The sequence below is a fragment of the Nothoprocta perdicaria genome, unplaced genomic scaffold (assembly GCF_003342845.1).
Source record: "Nothoprocta perdicaria isolate Ctin4 unplaced genomic scaffold, notPer1 scaffold_13, whole genome shotgun sequence".
Lineage (NCBI taxonomy): Eukaryota > Metazoa > Chordata > Aves > Tinamiformes > Tinamidae > Nothoprocta > Nothoprocta perdicaria.
This window is the reverse complement of record NW_020454427.1, coordinates 7,989,956-8,016,086: the sequence shown is the minus strand read 5'-3', so window position 1 is coordinate 8,016,086 and position 26,131 is coordinate 7,989,956. Positions and strand designations below refer to the sequence as shown.

At 40.1% G+C, this 26,131-nt stretch overlaps 1 protein-coding gene across 1 annotated transcript in view; it reads left to right on the top strand.

Annotated features, from left to right (window-relative positions):
• Window positions 1-5,927: 5,927 nt before the first annotated feature.
• The window catches only part of TENM3 (teneurin transmembrane protein 3), a 290,741-nt gene continuing 270,537 nt past the window's right edge, over window positions 5,928-26,131 (top strand). Inside the window, exons 1-2 of the mRNA XM_026033502.1 lie at window positions 5,928-6,159; window positions 20,133-20,411. Coding sequence (XP_025889287.1) covers window positions 5,928-6,159; window positions 20,133-20,411 — 511 coding nt within the window. The remainder of the gene's footprint in view (window positions 6,160-20,132; window positions 20,412-26,131) is intronic.

Sequence of the window (26,131 nt, the reverse complement as noted above, 5' to 3'; positions counted from 1 at the left end):
CTCCCCAGTGTGCGCACGCACATCAGCCTCTGGGACTAACCAGGACCCTGCAGAGCTCAATACCCCTTGATAGTCCTGTTAACTTCCCGCACCCTCCTTGCAAGAAGCTTTTATAGTGTCTCAGAGGGGCCATTTATTAATTCCATCTCTCATGAAGCTGCGATTTTTAGATCTGCCACGTAACTTTTCATTAGTATTGCACCTTGTCATGATAGCAGATATGAGTGCTCCCAGACTGATATCAGGAAGACGCTGCAGTATTTTGTGCTGGCTTTCCCTTTATTCCGCGCCCCCCGCCATTTATAATCTAACCTTAAAAAAAAGGCAGGATGGTTGGTGACTTAAGGAGGCTTTTTCTAGTTGTAGTTTGTGAGCTGCTTGTCTAGCAGGGCCTCAGTCTTGCGCTCCCCCTTAAGGATGCTGACTTGGGATGCATCCTCCCCAGTTTCTGTGCTGGGAGACAGACTTTTATTATTAAGAAGTGGGTTTCTAGATATGATGACCTGAAATATCCATGTATTAGGAGTCATCAGTTTGACTAATGGCACACCGTGGCTACAGATCATCCTAAGCACCTCTTCAAAGTGTCATTTTTCCAGCTCAGTTGATTTCTGACATATCTCACTTTATCAGCCATTGAAGTGGAAATTTCATCACTCTTTTATGCCTTTTGAGCTTTTCTTAGTATTTGTTTGTAATAGGTTTTATGGGTGATTAGTTGCGTGAATTGTGGATATATTTTTGTGGACAACAGATTTCCTTAATTTCTCTTCAATTGTACATTGCATTTAAACTTTTAAATTTACTTGATGTCTCTATCAGCTAAATTTGCTTTGTTCTTTCGATATTAGAAGGCATGCGAGTATTATACTTATCAAAGCAGCAGAAATATTTCTATGCAATTACTGATTGAAAGGAAATTATGCTGAATTTATAATGATTAGTTACACTCACGTAGCATCTATTCACTAGAAATGCATGGCTTTATGTTTTCGCGGGCACTGTCAGTGTCCACAGTAGGCTTTGTCTTGACCCATGGAAGCCTCTTCTCCATTTCAAGTGAGTCTGCTGCTGCTCGGGGAAGTGTTGCAGTTCTTTTAGTGATCATGTTTATAAGGACTGTATTGGGAAGTGAAACTTGTTCCTGATCTCACCAAGCATTCAGGCTGTCCTTGCAGTAAGTGACTAGTGTGCAAGGTTTGGTGATTATTAATTCATGGCAATGATAATTATCAGTGATGATAATAGTGATTTGAGGTTTTGGGTGCAATTGTGAATGCTTTCTTTGGACCGTCTAAAATCTTCTGCTAGATTGAAGCATTTGGAGGTAAAGCTGTTTTTTATGTAGCATGTAGCTCATTCCATAACTGCTTTGAGGGGAGGAGGAGGAATTTGGCGCTCAGGAGTGTGTTGCTTCCATTATTGTTACTTGTGAAGTCGAGATGAGGATGTGTTTGGCCACCTCAGTAACAATATTTAGTAATCTGTTACTATTCTGTAACAATGAAACTTCCACATTTTTCATCTCATTTCTTGAAAAATTCTAGCACTGTGTATGTTGAAATAATTATTCTTGTTGTACTCAGGACTATTTCCATTTCTGTTGTGTATGTTCTGAGATGCCCAAAATGGAAATACGCTTATTGAACATACTGCACATGACAGCACATTCATAAATTGGCCCAAGCAGGGATGTGAAGTCTTCCATACAGGTATCTCTTCACTCCAGTAGTGAAGTTCTTAGATATCTTAACTTTTTACTAACTTGTGTCTATGTAGCCTTTAGGTATGGAAGGGCATAAAATATTGAGGTATATTGAGACATAATAATGATTCTTGCCACTCATTTAACCAACTTTAAGGCTGAAAGAGAATTTTTTTGAGACAGGTGGGGAACATTATGTGTGTTAGGTTGAGTTGCCATCCTGTTGCCAGCTGTAATAAACCTTTGGGGAACTCGGAAGTTGAAGCTACTGAATTAAATGCAGTAGTTTTCCATAAGAGTCTAGGCATGCTAAAGTTGTTGCTGGAGGTTTTAGATAACACTCTGTAGCACGACCCTAAAGCCTCATTTATATCATGGCAATTAAAATATATATGCTGCATTATTTGTCTCTTGTACTTTTCCTGTATTGCAGCGTAGTTTGAGTTTTCTATTTTAAAAAAAATGTTTTTTCCTTTTTCAGTAGAGTGAGTTTATTTCACATTGCAGTAAGTGGTTAAGAGGGAAGCTCTCAAAGCTGCCCGTGACACTTAAGCTCCTGCGTGCGGCTCTGCTTCCGTGCTCTTGGGGCATTTCGGTGCTTGGCTGTCCACAACACGTATAAGATCACTTTTCACTTCGTTGAAGTAGTGCTTTTGGTTGTTATTTGTATGCATTTGTATGCATTTGTTTGTTGGGTAACGAAATACTGGCTTTAACGTGAGTCGCAGGCTTCCAGGGTGGCCTAACACGCGAGGAGGTGACTTCTCTGCCTGCTGGGGTGCTGCTTTTGTTCTGCTTCTGCTAGATAAAGCTTAAAAGAAATATATGAGGGGATGGGCGTGAATATATAAGAGCTGATGCATCCATCCAGAGATTAGCATGTGGTGGCCTGTTTCATCCAAAGAGGAGCCTGCAGTGTTGAGCATATTGCTTTTATGATGGCCGGAGATCCCAATATTCTGCGACACGAACAAGAAGTGGAGAGCATCCCCAACCCTTGCACCAAGGAGAGGATTGGAAATTTGGAATAGTGACATACATCAGCCTGTTCATTTGTGGCTTCCTTCAGCACATACAGGCCCTTTCAAGCTAATACTGTAGCACAAAATCTGTAGCAGTATCTAGTCGGGCCCTTTTGACATCCTTTTGTGAGCGGATGATTTAGTAGTTCAATAGCTTTGTAAATATTGCTCTGTGAAAATTCTCTCTTTCATTTAATTGGAGCAAAGCTATTTGGTGAGCCCTAAATATTGACATGTGGGGGGAAAATTACTTGCAGATGAAGGCAAGTGTCTCTGTAACATGCTACAAAATAAATTTAATTCTATTTGGCTTAAAAATTTAATCTGATTTGTCAAGAAAACTGTTCATGTGTCAAATTAGTTGCTGTGTTCCCTCGAGTTTGTATTGTGCTCGTTACCAATATTTCACGTGAGCTGCTCCGTAGGTGTAGGGAAAGAAAGCTAGTCAGAGGCCTTTGGCTAGGTCCTGCAGGGCTGCAGCTTTTGTGGTGCTGAAATCACAGGGGGGAAAATGAAATGTATTGATATTTGTACATTAAGATTTGTTTAATTGTTTTTGAAGATTTGGGTGAGAAAGCTTGTTTATGTTGGGCTGATCCTTAGTATAAAGGAGCAGATGCAGGAACTGACTGTCTGGAAATACATTTTGTCAGTAACTTGGGACATTTCTCTTATGTTAAGAGGAGAAGGCTGGATTTTTTTTTTTTTTTTTTTTTTTTTTTTTTTTTTTTTTTTGAAATAAGATGGAGGGGAACTGGCAAAACCAAAAATCTCACCCAGTGGAACGAACTGCTGCAGTGCTTAAATGAAACATCGCCCCGCAGCAGCGAGGCGCGATTCCGTGTCCTGCTGCTTGGGCTGGTCTCACGGTGCCAAGCGCTTCCTGGCGGGCACATCTGAAAGGCAGCTTTTCCTCTGTCTCCCTATTTAGGGGTGTGTGTGTATATACATGTGTATGTGTGTATTACTGGCTGATAAAAATCATTTTCAAGGTGTGAACCTGCAGTCTTTAAGTATTCTCTAGAAAGCATGCTGAAAGATGCTGTGAACTTTCCAGAAGTTAAAGGTTACCAGAGGTATTTGGCCCTTAACTCCCTAGGCATCAAGACCATAATATTTTAATTTTCAAAAATATCCCAGCCCCAAAAAAAACATCCTCATGTTTGTTTATAAAGGCACTGAGGTCACTGCCAAGGTGTTCCAGGATTGTGGTACTATTAAACGGCTTGAATGTGGTGGTGTGATCGTTGCTGTGTTTCTCGCTTTGTGGGATTTTGTTGGTTGGGGTTTTTTTGTACATTTTCATGCCGTGTCTAGAAAGGCACCAGGTAACCCAGAAAATCACCTTCTTAAGCAGTATTGAATCCATTCAGTTTTGTGGGAAGCAGATTAGTAGTTCTCTGCCCCACAGTGTAGATTAAATCCTTGAGGATTTTAGTTACGTCTAGTAACAAAGCATTATGCAAAGAGGGGCTTGGGTTGTGGGGAGAAGCAGCTACATGAGCTTGGAATCTTGGGGGAAAAAAAAAGATGAAATTTATTTCATCTTTGATGAATACTGCAGAGTCAGTCTTCCCACAGCACAATTGAGAGATGTTAGGAATTAGTGGCCCTTTAAAGCCTTGAAATGCTCCGATGAAAGGAGACATATGTTTCCCCGTGAAGTCTTTCTACCGCAGCCAAATATTTGTGTGTGTCAGTCAATAGTGAGTTTACATCTCACAGTTTAGCATTAATAGAATACAGTATTCATAAATGTTTTTAAGGTTGTTTTACATGAAAAGAGCTTTGATTCGTTACTCAAAACATTTAAAATATTTGTGTTGCGTATAAACTAAAACATGCTGTGTGGACATGCATGCATCTGCGTAGTCATAAATTGGAAAAAAATCCATGTTACTACAATTTTTTTTAACTTAAATTTATTCTTCCAGTTAAAGAACACTTGAGAATTTTTTAAATATATGAGACATTGCTTGAGCGGAAGAAGGCTTTTTGGTCTTCTAGTATGTATGTATTCTATGCGATGTAGCACCTAATCTTCAAACTCCTGAGTTGAGATTAACACAGGTCAAGAGACGTGAGAGCTTTTCAGAGAATTTCCAAAGAGAGTGATAAAAGACCTCCCATTCAGAAGTAGGAATTACAGTTCAGTAGCAAAATCACTTTAACAATTAATTTGTTTGATATTAAGTAACTTCAAAATGAAAGAGGTGAAGAAATCTAAGGCAAGCCAGATTTTGTTGAGCAGACTGGAAACAGCTTGTTGCTTTGTGCTACATGCTGTAAATTATCACTTTAATTCTATATCACAAAGGACTTCACTAATAATACAGACACTTGGTGAAATAATTGTTTGTGGTATTTAAGTATCCTGAATTGAGAGGTTCTCCTTCAGACAAGGGAGAGAAACCTAGTATATTAAGTTGTTCAGCTATCAGAAAGACTCAAGAGGTTCGTTTGCAAAGCCTATTAAAGTCATCAGAAATGTTCCTCATTTGGATGTTTGGTTGGCTCTTTTTAAAGATACGGATTTTATTTTACATTTTGTTTTACATCGTAGGTATTTTGCTAAGTGTGCTGAACCCTAGAGTTGAAACTAAGTCTCTTTATTTTTAAAACTAAGTAGAATTAAACATAAAAGAAAAATGTGTTTCTTGAAGTAGGATTTCTTAAAAATATAATGACATTTACTTGATTGTAGTTTCTGACTTAAATATTTAGCCACTTCTGAGTGGAAATTATATACTTGATGAGAGAAGCATTCTTACACAGCACCGCTGTTGCTTTTATAGCTGGAAAGCTCTATGGTAAGAACGTTCTTGGTAAGAACAATTGCTTAAGAGTAGAATAACAATAAAAATATAGCAGTAGAAATTGCAGAGGTCTGCGTGGCAGAAGCAGGCGCTAGAACAGAGGTTCCTAATGAGCCAGAGAAAGTCAGACTTGCTCCTTAGGCCTCCGCCCTTCTGGTAAAATCCAGAATGAGTAACGTAGCCAAAACCGCTTTCTTAAAGCTGAAAGGCAGCTGAGATTCCCGTTGGTGCTCGGGAGCCTCGGGGAGGCGCGGGGCGGCCGGAGGCTGCAGTGGTGACCCGCCGGCGGGGCCTCTTTGTGCTTGCGTTGCAGGTGAGCGTGAGCTGCGCGGAGAGGAGAGCCCCCGGCACGCTGGCCTGATGCGCGCACGGAAGGCATGAAGCATGGATGTGAAGGAACGTCGGCCTTACTGCTCCCTGACGAAGAGCCGGCGGGACAAGGAGCGGCGCTACACCAACTCGTCGGCGGAAAACGAGGAGTGCAGAGTGCCGACACAGAAGTCGTACAGCTCCAGCGAAACCCTGAAGGCTTTTGATCATGATTCCTCTAGGCTGCTCTATGGAAACCGGGTAAAAGACTTGGTCCACAGAGAAGCAGATGAGTATTCGAGACAAGGTAGGCGAGAAGTTTTGATACAGAGTGCGTAATTCGCTGCCACCGTGTAGCAAGATGTGCCGTGGCCTCTGTGGGAAGAGGGTGTTATTAGTATTCAAAATACTCTCCATACATAGTGCACTTCACTTATATCTCTTGAATATTTCACAGAGATGGGAAAGCAATATGCACCACCTTTAAAATACATAATACACAACGCGCAGGAGGGTTCAGTAAATGGCCCATATTGGGTAAGTTGTCAGTGGCAGCATCACAAGCTCGGGTCTCAGCTACTCAATCAGGCCTTAGTTTTTAAAACTGTGCTCCCAGCATCCCTTCAGCTGATTAACAGGTTTTTTAGAGAGACATGAGACTGTACTTTACAAAGGTATCATTTAGGGGTTGAGCACTTAGGCATCGAGTTCCAGAATTTTTTAGGTTCAAAATTGTAGTCTGGAATTGGCTTTCCGACATTCTACCTTAGGAATGCACAGTGCAAGGAAAAATGCTGAAATATGTAGAGTGCTGGAGCCTAGCTATCTGAAAGGATAAAGGCCAAGAATTGTGTGGAGCCTCAGCCCTTCTGTATAAAACTGTCTGGGTTTATTTGTGTGTGTGTGTGTGTGTGTGTGTGTGTGTGTTTTGTTTGTTTGTTTTGCTTTAGTGGGAGGAAAAGAAGGGGACAATTTATGGGTAGAGAAAAAAACTTTTTCCATGTGAGAATCTACTCTTAGTTTGCAACTTAGAAATATTTTTCCCTGTTGGTGCTTTTTCCTTTGTTCTGAATAGAGCAGCTTTACATTAGAATTAGAGCTATGCAGATGGTGTTGACTTTTTCCCCCCTACAAATGTTTGTAAAGGAAATAAAAATATTTCTGTTAAGCTCGTGTAACCGAGGGTTGCTGCTACTGTAGTCTGTCTGATCTCTGCTGTGTATTTTTATCTTCTGTGATGTATTGGAACCAGGTCATCACTACTTCCTAATTTTTAAGTGATTAGTCACCCTCAACTGATTAGTTTTCTAAGGAAAAATCAAAGAAGAATGAATTCTAAGAACTGTACTATAGCTGCTTTTTTAGTACTAGTGGAAAAAATCATACCAAAACAAAATTCATAAACATTCAAAATTGATTTTTTGAATGAATAGATGAAAAAAGCAGTGAATGAAAAAAGCAAAAAAAAAGCAATGTCAACATTGCTATTTTTTAAAGAAAATTGTTCTTTTTAAATAGAAACAATAGAATGGGAGAGTCGAGTAAAGCAGCATGTTATAGATAAAAGGGCATTGGGGTTTTTTCTTTCTTTTTTTTTCCCCACCTCTCTCCATTTCCTTCAGAAACATACGCAATATTTAGCTAAGGCCTATTGCCCACTGTTCAATACATTGCACATCTCCAGGCCTAAAATGGCAGCCTGGAGTGTGTAGGGTCGTCTTCCTCTTGTGGTCTCGGCACTGCCTTCCTCCTTTGATTTTCCCCCTTGTGCTCTGTGTGGCTTATTGCCTTTCTCTGGTGCTTGCTTCAGCACCTGTGGGCACTACCTGCGGGTTTGATGGGGTCAGCACAAGGAGGGCTTGTTTTGCAGTCTGAGGTGCTGTGCTCCTTTGATTCCTCTTTGAGAGAATTTACTGCTTCTGGCATTGCAAGCGGTTTGTGCAAAAGGTGATCAAGGTCGTTCCAAAGGTTTCTAAATAATATATAAAACATACTTCCCTCTTCTTTTTTCCTCTCTAGAAGTCGAGCGCAGATATGTATTTTGACAGTTCTAGCCTGCTGCATCAATGGGAAGTACACCCACGAGCAAAAAAAGGCAGTTTTTTAGTAAGTGCCTTGAATTGGAGATTTTTTAATTAATCATTACCAGTGGTTTTGTTTCTTTTGCACAAACTCTATAAAATAACAAATACTACAAAATTTCAGGTGTGCAGAAGACAAAAACAAACCCCAAAAAAGCTGCTGCATCAGTTATTTGGTTTGTTGTTCAAAAGCCTCTTCTGTGGCCCAGTGAAAACATGCGAGGCTGTAGTTGCTGCTGACCTTTCTGGGGCGAGACCCTTCACAACCCTGTTAATGCACGGGAGCTTATGCACCTCTTCTGCCTGCTTTGTCTTGGTGCACACGGCTGTGCTTCTTGCTCCCCAAATCCCATGGGAGATCTCGGAAAGGAATGCTGACCTAAGGAGATAAGTGTGCCCTGCTTGGTGTTAGCCTTATCCCAGGAAAGCTTCTCTTTTGTAGAGGAAATTCCTCAGTTACCACAAGCTTTTTCTTCAATTTCTTTCAATTTCTGTTGCTTGAGACTGATTGCATAAATAGAAATATCAGCCTGAAGAGACGTGTTTGTCATTTTCATTCTAAAAACAGCATTTTAAACACATGTTAAAGTATTTTAACATGAAGTTATTATATAACTGGCAGGATCTTGGTGTTTTTTGAAGCCAAGAGTACAAGTCATCACATCCTGCGGAGCTGTCATTTGATGTAGGCAATATGTTTTAAGTAAACTTCAGCAGGAGTCTACTGTGCTCTCCGTCCTTCTTCAACCCTTTCTGCATTGCAGGACTGTTTTTGTTTTGAAACCCTTTTAAACAATAATTATTTAATCTTTTTTTTGAATTTAGTAATGAGATTTTTAAAAAAGTGAAAATAAACACAAGATTTTAAGAATTGATAAGTCAGGGAATAATTAAACTCTGCAACCAATGTGTAAATAAAGATTTTGAGCTTCTCTCTTTTTTTTTTCCCCCAATTTAAAAAAACCTTTTTAAAATTAGATACGTGGTTTTACATAGCGTACTTAAGTAGATATCTCATGCTTGATAAGGGGCGAAGCGACAGTGAGGTTGTCTTCTGTTCGTGGTTTAGAGAGGAAGATAACTCCTATTAGTAATGTTTTGAAGTATCCAACTACAATGAGCAGCCTGTTTTAAATGTACAACTTCTTTGATTGAATTCAGTGACCTAAGTGCTTATACTTGGGATATGCCTAAGTACCTTGTTGAATTCCAGATTAAAGCTGACTAAAATCTATTTTCTCTGTTGCAGAGAGAGAAATCTATGTTCTCTGTTGCGTTTACCAAATTATATTTGTAAGGATTATGCTGTGCATAAGAGGCTGCTGTCCTAGAATAGTTACATGGAAGTGTTACATAACTATGGTTTGTGAGGGAAAGATTGTAGAAGTAGTGAATATTATTCTTTTTTATTGAGTTTGGAAAAAAAATTATTGAAACTACAACAATGAGAAAATAATTTGAAGAGGGTGATGAATCAAATCTGCAAGACTCAGAAGAGTTGAAAAGCTTTTTGTACAGCTGTATTATATTTGTAAAGCTAACTCAAGCAGGCAAAGACTGTATTTAACTTCAGATGTGTTTTAAAAGGAAGAGAGGAATATGCAATATCTAATAGGTTGTCGCACAGGAGTAGAAGTTATATTAAATGGGCAGAACTCATGCCGCTCTCAGGCAGGAGAAATAATGGGTATTTCTTCCCTTTCAAATAATTTTGGTTTTGCAAGTGTTGTGGTTGTGCTGGATGATCCACCAGTCAAGTCAATGCATTCCTTTGCAGAAATGGGAGGCTGACCCACTCCCACAGAGGCCAGGATATGCCCTACTTGTGCACGTGCATATTTTCAAACAAAATAATTGCTGCACTGTTTGAGAGCTCTGTGAAATAAAAAACTGAGCAGCGGGAAAGCTTTTACTAACAGGAGACCTGATGAGGCAGCGTTGCTTTTGTTAAATTTTTGCTTTTTGAAAGCTTGATTCAACGATGCTTTAGCCTGCAGGTAAAGTTATTTGGTTCTTCTAGCTGGCAGTGAGTACAAGTTCACTGTGTTTAACATGCAGCACAATTTCTTATTAGCCCAGCTTCATATTGCCCCTTTCAGTTTGCAGGAGAAAGTGCTTGAGTGCATGTTTCTATATTGCTACTGTTGTGGAATAGTGAACTGCCTGAATTGGCCCAAGTAGCCTAACAACTCCTTGCACCAGCACAAAGAGGGACTGAACTTAGCAAGCAAACCAAACAGGGAATTCCTTTTTTGCCAACAAGCTGGATAACACTGAGGAGGTCGCTGAAAGACAGACCCCTGTAAAGTACCTTATGCTATCCTCGTGTTGGAGCTTGTGCTCAGCCCTCACTCCTGTGACAGAAGCCAGGAAATGGCTGGATGCTGGAAAGAATCTCGCCATTCAGCAGAGGAGGGACAATTTTATTTTATTATTTGGGATATTAAACACGGTCAGGGCTACATGTCTAAGGGTTCAGAAAGCTGGAGCATTTAATCATGACATCTATCCTAATGTAATGTGATTTCCAAGTTTTATTGCTTTTAAACATTAGCTACTCAAAATGATTCATTTGGATAGCAAATGATTAATCTTTTTTAGGCACCATAAATGTCAACTGTAGGATTAAGGGATTTAAATAATCATGGTTTTCACCCTAAAATTCATGTACTTAAAACTCACCTGTCTATCCTGCCATTGCTTCAGACAGCAAAAAAAAAACCATTTCTGACCTTCCCCTGCATGTGCCTTATTGATGGACTAATTTTTTGGAATTGGGTAGGAGAGTGACTTTCAATAGAACAGCATCGGTCTGCTTTGTAGATGACTTGCAGAAAGGTTTGAAATTATATATAAGTGACTTTGTGCCTTGCTGATGAGCAAATTAATCACATTCAGTGCCATTGCAAGTGTACAGCTCCTTAGAATTTAAGGCAGTTACTAGAATTAGCATTTTATGTTTGTGAAAGATGTGTCCCTTATTGTGATTATGACAGATAGGTTTTTTGTTATGCTAAAGCACGGCCACCCGCAGTATCTGCCTGATTTGAGAGGATCTCTCTTGTACAACGTGAAGGTGCCAGGACGTTTTGGGTAATTTTGTGGCCTTGAGCTAGACACATACCCTCCTGCCAGAGGGGTTTCTTTTCTGTCTCTTTTTTTTTTTTTTCCCCTCTCCTCTGCTCCCCTAATACAGGGATAATAATGCTTACCCGCCTCACAGGCGTGTTGGGAAGATTAATTAGTTTATGTTTGTAAAATGCTTTGAAGATGAAAAGCGCTGCAAGTGCTAAGTAATATTATCATCTCCCCTTTCTATGCCAGTTACTTCTTAGAGCAACAATAAGAAGTTAATTGGTTTTCAGGTTCCAGGTGATAAGGATCTGTTGACTTTTGAAGTTATTCTATTAGCTACAAAGTGCTACTAAGAAAAACATTTCACTTCCATTTGATTAGGAGTATATTTAGCTCTCTCTGAGCGATACACACACCTTCTCCAAGGCATTCATCCCACTGAAATTGGCCCCTTGTGGGTCATGATCTGTAGATGGACTATGGATCTGGAGACAAAGGACGCTTGTAATTCTTCAGGGAAAAATCAACCCTAGTTATCGGCTGCCAGTTGCTTGAGCAGGCCTTTCTACCCACCCTTGGTCCAGGGTAAAAATCTTGTCTTTGACTAGTCGAGCTGCAAAATAATAGCAAAGTAGCCTTCCTTATCATGATTAAGGACCTGCAGGGTGAGCAAGGGGCCTTCACAAGGTATTTTCTTCTGCTGGAGAGGGTCATTATAGAGGGTCTGTGATTATTTTTACCTTTCTTGTAACTCCTGTGCACAGGTGTACCAGTTGCTTCTATACATAATAAAAACTGACTAGAGCATTGAGAAGATAAATGGATAACAAATAAATGAGAAGAGGACCTCAGAATACCAACATGTACAGAGAGAGAAGGAGAGAGAGAAGTGTGTAAGCGGTAGACGAGGGGAAAAGGAACAAAAGAGGCTGAAGAGGAGGAACAAAAGAGGCTGAAGAGGAGTCCTGCCTGTGAATTTAGTGCTTAGGGCCAGGACTATAGGCCAAACCGTGAGTGATTGCTTAGTCAATGACTGGCAAGTAACATAGAATGGGAGGCAGGGATGTAAAATAACAATAATTTTATGGAAAGTTCCTTGATACTTTCAGAAACTGGTTTGTGAGGTGTCACAGCATCATTGGCTTGAGATCTGATACTTAGTGTTACTTATCTTATTAAAACTAAGAGGAAATGGAAGTGAGCCAGCAGAACATATTTGCCCCCAAATTTTGTCTGTGCTTATCGTTTCCTTGCATTCAGACAATGGACATTTTGCTAGAAAAATCTAAGAGAATGCAATTCTGCATTTGATGTGGAGATTTATAGAAAGCTGTTTTAGGGAGTGTGAAAGAAAGTGTGAGCAAGCAGTACAGGCTTTTATTTGTGCAAATATCCTTGGATCTGTAATTTCTTGTTTCTAGAATCGATTCACAAGGCTGTTCTAGGAGACACATATTCTGTTCAGGCATTGCAGAATGGATTCCTGGGAGCATGTGATACTTGCTTATGAAGTTTTATAAATTAAAATATTGGATTTTTTTGTGTTTTTTTTTTTTAATTTTTTTTTTTTTTTGCTTTATGCATTTTCAAAGCCTGTTAAGCCACATCCTGGTGTGGGTTTATCCACTCACTTGCAGTGGAAGCCAGTGCCTTTCCCTCTTGGAAAGGCAGACGTCATAGCAGTTCTGTCTTCTGGAGAAACTGTGGAAAGCCTGACTCTATTTATTTATTTTTGTGCTTTTCTTCTTGCTGCCTGCTTCCTCTTCAACTTCTTTCCCCATTTCAAGCCATATGTCATATCATTAGCATTCTCCTGACCTTAATGTGGCAGTTCATACCTGTCAGATCTATGGTTTCAGGCTCTATGCAGGCTGGATATCCATCATCTCTCTATTGTTTACCCTTGAGTCATATTTTCTTCCCATCTATCAAATTTGCGCTTTATTTATATTTTGCAATAAATGGAAGCTGAGATTTTGATGATATGCACTGATCCCAGCATCTGAAGATTAAGATAGAGGCCCAAGGAGTCTACCCTGTCATTCTGCTCATGATCAAGACTTCCTGCTCACTGCTCCTCATTGAGATAGATTTCTTTTCTAAATTCATGGAATCATCTGTTCCTCGCCACTCCCATGCTCTAGACAGCTGGCTTAGTTTCTGTTAATGCAATGATCTGCAGTCCATGTTTTTTTGTAAAAACATTCTTTAAAAAAGCCAAAAATTTAGAACATATATATGTAAGTCATTAATTAATCCACAGACATGATTGCTGATGAAGTAGCTTGAAGCTTTGAATTCTGCGGCTCAGCCCTGATATTGAAAACTGTTACTATTAATAGGCAGGAAAAAAAAAAAAGAGATTTAGATATTTTGTGCATTTTGCAGAATTTCCAAATCCCTCCATCTCTTGCTGAACTCTGTCTGAAAGTATCTTCAGTTGACCTTCGTGTTGCTCTGGGGTGACTTCAGAAAGGCCTGGTGGTTTATCCTGCCACTGGGTTAGGAAGTGCTGCTGCTGGATTGTGTGCATTAGCAGTGGGGATGCCCTGCCACCTGCAAGCCCTGCAGCAAGGAGAATTAGGGGTCTCCCACAGCACAGTGGCTGCAGGGAAGGGTCTGCATGTTGGAACCTTGAACTGGGAAAACTGTGGCAGGGAAGCAGTGTGTTCCCTCCATAATTCTTTTTTGATCTATTTCTTCAAATATCATTTTTTACAGGTCAGTGTTTTAGTCAGTTCAGCTATGATTCTGCAGTCTAATGTTAATACTATTTTAAACATCAAGTTTTGAGACGCTTTACTTTCCTCTAAACCATAATATTTTTGCATTTATTTTAGTTTTTTAGAAATTAGAGCTGTTTTTGATTCTTCTCACAAAATGGCACCATAAATGCAACTCAGGCAACTCTGTAGATCTGGCCCTGTTTCTTTCAAAAGTCACTGAAACTGTGACCTACTTCCACACCTGCTTTTGACAGTGCATAAGAGGAACAAGAGAACTGTGTGGTTAATGTTTGCTCAGAAAGGTGTTAAAGAAAATGATGTGCACCGTGTTATGGGCACTGTGCACAGTTGTTGAGTTTTAACATAATTTAATACTGTTTGTTATTGTGTATTTTACTGATGTAGTGGAGAGGCAACTGTCTTGCAAATAAAATCTTAGAGCTTCAGTCTAAATTGGGTAATGAGAAGAAAAGGCAGTTGAGTGAATTGTGAGTGTAGCAGAAAGGTCAGGAAACAGATTAAGAGGTGAAGAGGAGGAAGAGGGTGATGAGTGAAGAGAAAAACAGAGGAATTAAAACCAGGCCCAAAAGAAATGTGATAGAGTGAATTAGGATAGTTTAGACCCTGTGTATTATTTTCAAGAAGAAGAAGGAGGGGGAAGGAAAAAAGGCTGAATCAGAATGAAAATATATGTTAACATATGCAAAGCTTATTATTTGTCAGTCTTCTCTGCAATTTTTTTTTTTTTGCACGCTGGCAAGCAGAACTCTGCTAAGCACAGCCTTGCAAACTCCTGTTTAGTAAACGTGTTGTGGAAGTTGTGTGACAGAAGAGGTGGTATCACATCTGTTGCTCATTCTCTGCTTGCTTTTCTGCAGCCGTGTTCTACCTGCTTACCATGCTGAATCCCACAGCTAGCATGTGCAGACCTCTCAATTTACAGCAAGAGATATGAGAACTGGCACACTTTACTTCCACTTCTTCAGTCTTTGTCCTTTCATTTCCTGCAGTTTTTCACCCTCTTCTGTCTTTGTGGTGCTATGTACTTTCTCAAGACCCTTCCTTTGAAAGGATTGCATAAGTCTGCCAGGCTTTCTTTGATTTTTGTTTGTTTGTTTTACTTTTTCTGAATAAAATACTTTTTTTCCCCCTTTACCAAGGCAATCAGCATTAATTATTGGAAACAGAGAATGCTTAAGATCCCATAGGATCACTTGGGACTCTTGCTCGGCCCTGGGTACTTAGGAAGATGACCAGATAACATCTTCCCCGTGTTCTCCGTGCTCCTGTAGTGCTTAGCCTGTGATCTCGGAGCAGGCAGAGCAGTTTTATTCTTTGTCATCCTCTCTAAAGCAGCTCTTTTTTGGTCTTTTGCTCACACATGATTTAGCTGTGTGTTCTTTATGATTTGGTCAACAGTGCTCTGTTAACAGAGCTACTCCTCCGTTCTCGTCATACGTGTGAGCTGCGCAGCCAGGGTTGCTGCAGGATCAGCTCGGTGGTGCTCAGCTCTCCGTCTGCAGCCGTAGAAGGTCTCTGAGCAGCGAGTCGTGGCGGTGTCTCAGTACAGTGCTGTGCACTGGCCTCACCCCTGCAGAAAGGATTCAGAGAGAAAATGAGCGCCAGGTAAGGAGACTGGCATAGGAAAATGTGCTCACTTTATGTATTAGGGCATTTACTATAAACACAGGTACAAAAAAAAGTAGATTTCACACATCAAAATAGCAAAATGCAGCATGGTTGGTGCGGTAGTGCTTTGGCATCGCTGCTGCTTATGCCACGTGTTACAGGGACAGCCTCCTAAGTGTTGTGTTGTGAGGACATGGTCGAATGCATTGCTTTACAGCCTCGAAAAAACTGAGAAAATTATGTGTCTTTATTTGCCTTTGAAATAAACAGGGTAAATAGGAAAACAAGGAAAAGTAAGGGAGAAAATAGGGACAAGGAAATTGTTTCTTCTGAGGACCATGATGATGTTTTGCATTACTATCTCTCTTGCTCTAGTTATTTCACAATTTATTTGCCTAAATTTACTATAAGTACTTTTCTGTGATGGGTTATCACAGAGTGATTATAGGGAATATGTGTTTGAGAAGTGATTTCTCTGAATGACATGAAGGCCATTGTGTTACAGGGAAATGAGAGAAAGCAAGGTACGGAAGGAGGAATATTGCAAAGCCTGAGATTGGGAAGGGGACTAGGAAGTATTGAGAGAGGCAGAGAAACCAAAAATGGAATAAAAAATGATCAGAAATTATAAAGAAGAGTTGGGTTTTGGCTTTGGTTTTGGTTTTGATTTTTTTTTTTTTTTTTTTTTTTTGTATTAACCTGAGTAGGGCTTGGTATTTTGATGCCTTTTGGCATTACCTCTATCCAATTATGCCAAAACCAAAGTTAGCAAAGGCACTGAAACTGTAAGTTGCCTAGTTTCAAAGTTTAAATGTGTGCGTTTGTTTTTTATCTTAATTAGGCAGGTGCTTAGAAGGCTCTTCAGTTTGGAAGTACTTTTTTTTTTTTCCCCTCCCCATTCCAGAATAGTTTAGAGTTACTGAAACCTCACTTTGTGGAATCCTCAGTGGTGAGCGAATTGCTAAAGACAGTGGTGCGGAATATCTCTGTAAGCGTATGTATTACAGATTTGAATTAGAGCAAGGACTGACAATTGAAAAACCATGGGAATTTCTTTTATTGTGCAGCTCGCTTCAAAACCCCTTTTCCACAGATAACGTTTCTGACTGGAAGCTTGAGTTACTGTGGCTGTCTTTGAGTTATCTTCTCTAGTTTAAGCCAAGGGAATACATGAAGTATTGTAAGTTCCGACTTAGTTTCAGAGGTAAATTCTGACTTTCTCAAATTATACCTAATTTACTGCATTCCTGCTTCTATAGCAAGTCCTGGGTATGCAGCTTTGTTAATTTAATTATGTTTGTCTGGAAATGCTGATGACTTAACCAGTGCAGCCATCATTGAGAAATTATTGATTAAAAGAAAAAGAAGGTACCCTTCTTTTTTCATATAGATTGTATAGATTTAACCAGTGAATTCAGGAGCATAGGAGTCTATGTGGACCACTGCTCAAACAGAAAGTAGTTGCAGTTTCTCAGGGAGGTGCCTGTGGTAACTGTTGGCAAATGCTGTATTTTTAACGGTGATTGTGCAGGCTCTTGGAAGTTATTTTAGTGTTGTTGCCTTAATTTCCTTCTTGCCTGGACAAATGGATAGTGTCAGCATTCCTTATACTAACCATAAATTGATATGCTTAGCCAAGAGAAGTGCAATATCTAATAATGGAGTAGTAGTAACGGCATTATTGTCAGGTTTTAAAACCTAACTTCATGATATATCATCCCAAATGATCCCAGAACCCTAAAGTTACCTCTAAAACAGGTCTCCTTGAAATGTTGGGTTTTTTCCCATTGTACAGTTTTTTTTCTTTCTGTTAAGGAAAGATTAATTAAAAAAAAAAAAAAGAAAGAAAAAAGAAAAGCATTTTCCCAATCTCAATATTCACTATATTTCCTTCTCTGAAATTATTTCATTACAGTCTCCAAGTTATTCTTAAAGTCTTTATGAAGTGCTGAGGCATCTAACGTCAGTGGGGAAAATTGCAAGTGTGTATGTAGTATAGAAACTGATGCTTAAATCCCTCACACTGAAGTAATTCTGGAAAAGCTAATTAGCAACTGCAAGAAGACACGAGGAGGAGCATCTTCTCAATGCTCTTTTTCCCTGGAGCACTTACAAATGTCCTTTCCAAGCTTAAAAAAACGGGGGAGAGATTTTTACGTTCCTCAGGCAGGTGAAAGTCCCCATTTCCGTTCTGCTGCTGTTGCCTCTGTGCTTAGGCCGTGTTCATCTTACTCCAGATGCATAAAGGCTTTCTCTTCTCATTGTTCAGGAATCTTAAGATGCTGTTGATATTTTATATCATACTTGTGCATTTTCCTTCGGGATATTAATTCTCAGTCAAGCACATATTTTCCATCCCAACTTCTTGGTTTTTATCTGTGTAGGCAACTTGCATGGAGGACAATCCTCTTAGTAAAGCTTTTGAGAGCGCTTTAATTCAGGGGACGACTGAGCCCTGCTGTTTGTAAAGCTGTTGCAGCACTTCTGGGATATGCTGTTCTCTTCTCAATGTAGTGAAAAAGATGTAATGTGTTGGATGTGAGAGCAATATACAAACCACCTTCTCTGGCTTCAGAGTTGCAAGGGAGCTTTGGTCTGGTCCATCCTCATCCTGTTTTGCTTTTCTTAGCGCTTGTAAGAGGAGCAAAGCAGAAAGCCAAAAATACTTGACATGGGTACACCCCCCTGGAAACTTGGAGTGAAAAAATAAAACCAATGTGTGAAAAAATATAAAACCAACGTGAATCAACGTGTCTGCACAGGTGGCTCCAGCTCCACAAGGGGCTCGGGGTGCCAAGGGTGCTCCGCGCGGGTGTTCGACGTGGGGAGCCCCGTCCCTGCCGCCTTGCAGGGCTGCCCGAGTGCCTGCGGGCTGCCCCCACAAGCTATAGTTAGAGCTGCAGGGGCTCGAGTGTCCCGGGCCCTCTGCGTGTGCCCTGCACCTGAGGCTCCACAGGCAGGATAAGGTTACGGAAACCCTAGGCACGACCTCTTCACCTGGCAGCATTGCAGTCAATGGCAGTTCTGTTGCAGACTCAAGTGGCTGTCGTCCAAAATGCCTCTTTCCTCTCCGCCTGGCTTCCCAGAGCACCCTTAGGCTTCCTGGGACGGATACAACGCTGCACGTGCACTTGTATGTACACTTTAGCTGTTGTGTGTAATGTATACCGGCACATATAAAGGCAAGACAGCCAGGCCTGCTCCCACGGGGTTTTTTTTGGCATGCCTGCTTCTCATTAGTTTCAATGTCACAAAACATGCGAAGTTGTGCGATGTGACAGGATCTCTTTTAAATGGCAAGCTGCTGTCGGCGTGCAGGACGCTCCTCCACTCTCCTTACAACCTTCACTCAGTTCAGTCATTGTCCTAGATATTTACTGCTTTTGTGTTTACCTCCCCAGATGCATCCTTAGTTCAGATACTTGTTCACAGTTAATGAATATAGTTTGATTCCATACCTAATTATAGTAACTTCTTCATTATTCATGGAAGTCATCGTCAGAATCCATTCTCAGCTCCAGCAGAGAAGAAACTACCGTGGTAACTACATGAGACCACAGCAATAAAGCAATTAACTGGCTCACTAAAAACTAGTCAATGGCTACAGCATTAATTCTTAATATTTCAGGAATTATTTACACTTCCGTATTCACATGTCTAGTTCTTTTACTTTCTAATTAATAGGAGTCTCTTCTTGTTGCTCTATAAGTTTTAAGGATCATATCAACATGTATTTTTGTTAAGCAAATATGTAATTAGAGAGAAATTAGGGGTCCTGTCAGTGTGTAGCTAACAAAATGAATACCTGCTCTAATTTGCTGCCAGAGCTATGAAATAGGGGCGAGTTGGGATGGAAAAGCATTAGGGATATAGGCATGCAAATGAACATGCCAACTGTCTGTATATCATACAGTGTCTTAAATTTGTGGACATAAAAGCAGGATGAAGACATAGCCATTATAAAGGCAGTAATTTTTGAGTGTCACATAATTTAGACACTTTAAGTTATTGAAGTGTCACAGGTTTATTGCACCTAATTTATTAATACAATCATTTGGGATTCACTTAGGTCTCTTGCTCTGCCCCAAAACAGAGGCTAGAAATCTGTTTAAAATATACACACTTTGCTTCAGCAGTAAAAGCCTAAAATGTTTCCCAAAATACCAGGAGAGGGGAAAAATGGCACCTGACCATAATCTTGCAGTTAGAGTTTGGAAACATTCCTGTTCATTTATATCCTTGCATTAAAATGGGGCAGAAAGCTCAGTTGAGCTCCCTTCCTACCAATGTTTTTCCCTTGCCACAGTAGGTGACATCTGGATGGGAAAATATCCTGTTGCTTTGGCCTCTAGCCAGAACAAAAAGAGATAATCCTGACAAATACTTTGTTACTGCTTTCACGCTGTTGAAAAATAAAAAAGTCATTTATTTTTTAATCCTTTCGTGTGCTGAATTGGCTGTCCTTAGTTTACAGGCTCTGTTAAGTCTCTTTCCTACCTGAGAGGCCTTTTGATGTGTTTCAGCAGTTGCCGAAATGGCAGCAAGGTGGGAAGAAGGAGAAGGGGCTCCACCAAGAGCGGGAGGCCAGCGAGGCGTGATCCTTGATCCTAGCGAGGCGTGGGGAGCCCTCGCAGCACGCCCCGCGTGAGGCCCCAGCCAGTTACATATACAAATGAAGAGATCTTTGTTTTTAGCTTCTTCCAGAGCAAAACAATAAACAAAATCCTCACCTTATCTTTTTTATTTTCTTCTGTCTTTTCCCCAACCAGGACAGAATTTTACCCTAAGGCAGCTAGGAGTGTGTGAGCCGGCAGCTCGTCGAGGCCTGGCGTTCTGCGCGGAGATGGGGCTCCCGCACCGAGGCTACTCCATGAGCGCGGGCTCGGACGCCGACACGGAGAACGAGGGCGTGATGTCTCCCGAGCACGCCATGCGCCTCTGGGGCCGCGGCGCCAAGTCGGGCCGCAGCTCCTGCCTCTCCAGCCGCTCCAACTCGGCCCTCACTCTCACCGACACCGAGCACGAGAACAAGTCCGACAGTGAGAATGGTGAGTTCCCAAACGCGTGTCCGTATGTGTACATCCCGGTTTGAAATGCTCTCCTGTGTGACATCCCATAACTTCAAATTACTGGAAATTCAAGGAATGACCTTGGATTACGTGCCTCCTTATTTTGTCCCTTGCGCCCAGGAAAGTCAATATGCAATATCCGTCCTGAAATATGCAAGCTTTTGGTGTGTAATTTTGAAGAAGTTTAATGACAAAAAAGAAAGATTAGCTCCGAGTTGTCAAGGGCCATGTCACCTGTTCTCCTTTTGTGGGATAGAAGAGTAAGTGGCGATAGAGTTTATCCCCAAGGCCAGCCAGCAATCAAAGATGTCTTTGTAAATTCCTCTTTAAGACATCTCAGAGAAGTTGCGGAATCTGAGAATGGATGAGTGAGCACGAAGAATAGATTATTAACAAGGCTCAAGTGACTGAAAAACAAATTTGATCATGCTTTAAACTTACTGGTTGATGAGAGCAATTGAAATTGTGGTAAAGAGGGAAGTGTGTCCTTTGATGTGCCTGGGGGACTGGATTACTGTGCAATTAAAATCCACAAGAAATCTGAACAGCAACTTCGTAGGATGTGGGGATATGACCATTGTATTTAGGGCTTAGTCTTAAATGAAAAGAGGCTAATACAATTGCCTGATTTATTTTTAAAGCTTTTCAAAATTTCTTACCCCAACTTGAGGTTGTGAATTGAACCTGACATGGTGTTAAATGCTAAGCACATGGAGCTTGGAAAACATTTGATCTTTAACTTCTTTACATTTGCAGAGGATTTTCAGCCTTGTTAGAATTAGAATATGATTATTTTGTTAACTTTATGACATTGCATGTAAGAAATTCAGAAGAGGAATGAAGAAAAAAGGGTAAAAATGAAAATTAGAGCGATGTCTATTGCTAGATGTCTGCACTTCATTTTTATTAATTTACTAAACCTGTCAGCTATACAGTAGCAAAGGGAATTTTATTACTATCCTCTGGGTACAGCTGTATCGCATTGTGGCAAAGGGCAATGTGGGTGTGTAGTTTTTTTTTAAGTAATTGTTATTTTAAAATAGAAGTAGGAATGTGTTACCCTGCCTATTAGTTATTTTACTTTAAGTTTGACAAGACCAAACCAAAGCTATATTTTGGCATTACTGATACCTACTGCCTTTCCCTGGCGGCTGCTTCCCACTGAAGACACCTTGGGATTAATGCCAGAGGGAGACTCCAGGAACACTCTTGCCTCGTATTTGGGGGAAAGAAAACGAAACATTATAAGGCAGAGGGAAGTTTTGGCAGAGGAGGGTAGTTGTATTTGACGGTCTCTTTTTGGAAGCAGAGATTGTGTTGGATGAGTCGTGATCTCTGTGCTGCAAATGATCTAGAACAAGTTGCTGGGCGGCCCTGCAATTTTCCTTCTGAAAGGCCTGTGCTGAAGCAGGCTCCCGCAAGTGCTGTGTGGAGCCCTAGGTTAATGGTCTTTAAAAAGACATGTAAAGATCCAGCTGTCTAAGGAAGCTTTACATTACCAAGGGATATGACTGCTTCAGAAATATAATGCTTTAGCTACATACTTTAAATGAATGTTAGATTTTTAAAAATAGCAAATGTCTGGTTACAATATGCCAAAATTCCCTCTGTGAGGAATGTTTTATTTTTAACGTGTGAGAAAACTGCAAATACATCCGAAAAGGCATTTTGCACTGGTTGAATTTCTGTAAGGAGAGCGTCTGATGTTTTAGATACAACTTGAAAGAAGAGTTTAGTCACTAAAAAGGATTACAGTTGATTTATTTATTGATACGGAGGCCAGCAGTCCAACTTAAGAAGGTACTGGGACTGCTGTGAGGCTAATGAAATTTTGATGGCCTGAAAGTCCCCTGGGGTTATGAAACGTATATAACTCGGACCATGTCACGGGTCTCCATTTCAATGGATACATTACATAAATGGTGAAAAACTTGATCTCTTTTGGCATTTTTTACTGGATTTTGTTTCTACCGAACATGGGAGATTCTGCCAAGAAGTGACTTCATAGTCAGAAATCAGGATGTTAAATATTCACTATAGAACAGAAAATATATTTTAAAATAAGGATGCGGTATCGTCCTGGCACACACATTCCCCAGCCTAAGGATCAAAATGTGAGTTCAATTTCTGATAATTTGTGGCCTAAAGTTAATAGCTGCCCTGGCCTGAGAAACCTGCTAGGGCTTTGAAACTAGAGCGGGCTTACGATGTGCCCTGTGCGCTGCAGCCCTCTTTGCTGTGTTTGAAAGCTTCCCAGCTGAATTCCAGTTGAGCAGTTTTGCAAGGAATGCAGTTCTCTGCAAGAGATGGACCTCTAAAGGGAGCAATGTTGAGGAGCAATGGGTTGTGATCAAGACCAAAACATGGCACCGGAATATCCTTTGCTCACCTCGGAGGGCCCAGCTCCACAAGTGATGCAGACTGTTCACTCAGGCAAACAGTCCCTGTTGTCCGTAGTACATGGCCATTAGCAGACCTTCCTCACTAGAGCTTTTGGATCTGCTGCTGATGGTGAGAATTTATCCTAGGGGTTTATGAACTTAGAATTATACCTGCTTGCTGAATGTGCTCCAGTTGTTTTTGTGGCTCTTCTTCCCCCTTCCCAATAGGGCAAGAATTGAAGCTTGGCAGGATCTCTGTACTTTCCTTGCAGCTGTGGTGTCTGTTTGCTCTTTAGAAGTCATAGCAGTTGATCTCCTTCGGAGGGCATCTCCTTCAGAAAGGCAAAGCTGGTTAGTTGCATAGGTACATGTATATGTAAGCATATGTGTGTATATGTATATATATGTGCAAATATGTGTAAACAGAATCTGTTGAAGATACCAACTTTCATTTGGTTAGGCATCAACAGTGTGTGTCTAAAGAGCTTGCTAAAACTACTTAATTCGTGTGTGATATTGAACCATTAGAAGTTTCTTTACAAAAATCTGTTGCAAGTCATTTTTAAATATGTCAATAGCATAGTATGAATACCTTTTTTTTTTTTTAATTAAAAAAAAAAAAGCATTAGAACTGTTTTCCAAACATAGAGGCATATAGATGCATTCTCACCTCAAGGTCTTAAGTTACTGCTGGATAAATCATCCTAAAAAGATTTTTTTTTTTCTTTATGCTGCAGTTCTCATTCAAATTCCACACATGACTTTTGGCATCATGTTTGGATAGATTTGTCATGTCGGTCTCCCAAAAGGAGAACTTGCATCTGTTAATCTGGGCAATCTACCAGTGTCGTGTACAATATGATGTATCAATTGGAGCACAATAAGCGTGCATGTTTTTCTTATGCCTTTTCCCCTTGCAAGATCTCTTGGAGGCAAAAATGAGATGAAAAGAATGTGTTATTTGGGAATGCAACAGCACAACATGCATGCATTCATATTTCATAAATACAATATCAAGATATATGTTATTAATCATTATAGGAGCTGTAGCTTTGAAATTGAAGCAACTCATCTTTTACATACTTACCAGTGACTTCTTGCTGTTAATTTGTTCTGAGATTACTAAAGCTTGTCTTTTAAAATGGATAAATATTCTAGCAAAATAGAAGCTCTTACATAGGTAAGCTTCAAATAGCCCTTTTGCTTAAAAGGTCAATATTTGTTTAAGGTATCTTAAAATCCACTTATCTGAATTATTTTTAAATCCATTCAAGTGACCTCAGGAGGCATCAGGAAGATAACAGTCAAAACAGAGCAAGTTATTCCTAAAATGCAGCTCCTGACTCAGCCGCATTTTTGTTTGTTTTGTAAAGTTCACAGCTCTCACCAGTTCTGCACACACTTCTTACACAGGTCTGAAACTCAGGCTGTGACAGTCATTGTTTCAGAGAAGATTTTAGTCAATCATTTAAGACTTGAGTCAAGTCCATGTCACCTTTGGCCCTTTGGAAGCTGTATTGACAGAGTTTCTTGAAAAATTATGCTTGCTAGATAGATCCACACCAGGTGGTTGACAGCGCCTGTATCCACAAAGACTAGTTAAGATCTCCCTTTACACAGTATGCAGAAACTAGTTGTGACAGAGCTAGATTGTTGGTTTTTTTTAGTTTTTTTTTGTAAGAGTTTTGTGCCAATGGCGATTTGTTAGAAGATCAGAGAAGATTAGGGTGTAGCAGAATAAAAAGAAGAAGAAAGGGAGAGGAGAATATGAGCTCACGGCCTCAGGTCCTCGTTTTGAAGCGAGTAGATCTTCATTTTGAAAACTGACGTCCTGTTTTTCACAGATAAAGAAAAGTAGATACTGCTAGTAAGAAGTTCAGTCCTCAAGATTTTGGTAAAGAGAAGTTACCAACCTAATCAGCTGCTCGGGCATCTCCTCGCTTCCTCTCTATCTTCAGCCAGTTTCTGTGGTTAGCATTCTTATGAATCTAACGCTCTGTTGTCCTTCCAGAATGGTGAATTAACTGGCATTCACATCTCTGAAAATCAGAAAATGCATTGGTAAGATATTTGTCAAGACATCTTCAATCTGCACTCTCTAACTCAATATATCTATAACACGTTCTTGAACTCTGCATTCTTAAACAAGGCACATCATTCAGAAAGTAGTGTTTTCACGTTTTCACCTGTTTAACATTCTTTTTTTATGCTAAGACAGAACCTGATTTTCAGATGAGCTCTGCTGAATATGAGCTGCTTTATACCCGCTAGGCAAAATGCTGAGCCTACTTATCAAAACCAGCCACATATCTGATGGATTAATATTCACCTGACTGCCATACCACCATTTACAGCTTCTTCACCTTTACCCACAGTATTCCATCTAGCAATTATCTACCCCTCATTAAGCATGCCAATATCTCTTAAATCCTGCTTTGCTGCTAAGAAATTTCATGACCAGGAAATATGTCTGTTTTACTGTTGACAGAACTCAGCTCTGAAATAATATTCCATATGTAAATATGTATGCACTTTTTTTTTGGTTACAGACACATGGAACTGAAATTTACACAGAAAAGAGGAGTCATCCCTGGTTTTCTGCAATATTATCACAATTTTTCAGAAGTTAAGCCAATTCTCAGATACTGTTACATCTGCAGAGCTGCAATCATAATATATTTCAGTAAATTTTCATAGCATTCATAATTAATGCAATTAAAATTCATGTTGGTGATTCCCTTGGCTAGTGACAGCCGCAAGAGGGAACAGTTAAGTTGACCTTCTTCCAGCAAAATTTTTGCATCACCTGGATTTCAGAGGTTTGAAGGTCGCTGAACTTAAATGCTTAGGAAAGGTGTGAATTTCCAAATAGTTGTCTTAATGTTTTCATGATGGAAGTCTGGTGCTGAATGTGAAGTAGAAGTTGTTGGAGAATCGCACTCCCTTGAAAGCGTTCAACCAGATCATCTGATGCACAAAAACTGTAGACTGAACAACGTTAGCTGCAATAAAATAAACATGGAAATCTGTATAGAAAAGCAAATCTAAAGAAAAAATCAGGAGAATCCACTTTTGACTATCAAGATTCCAAGCATTTCTAATGTGAAGGAGTGTTGAAAGAGATGGTTAAAGACTGACTGGCATGGCTCAGTATTTATTCACAGATACACATTTCAGGAAAGAACCACAAAAATGGAAGCAAGATCAGGCTTCTTAGGAGGAGTGTAATAGAAGTATAGAAGTTTACAGAGATACAGTCACAAAGTTGAGGAATGTAAACATGCTGGAGACATAATCAGTGAGTTGTACAGAAACATG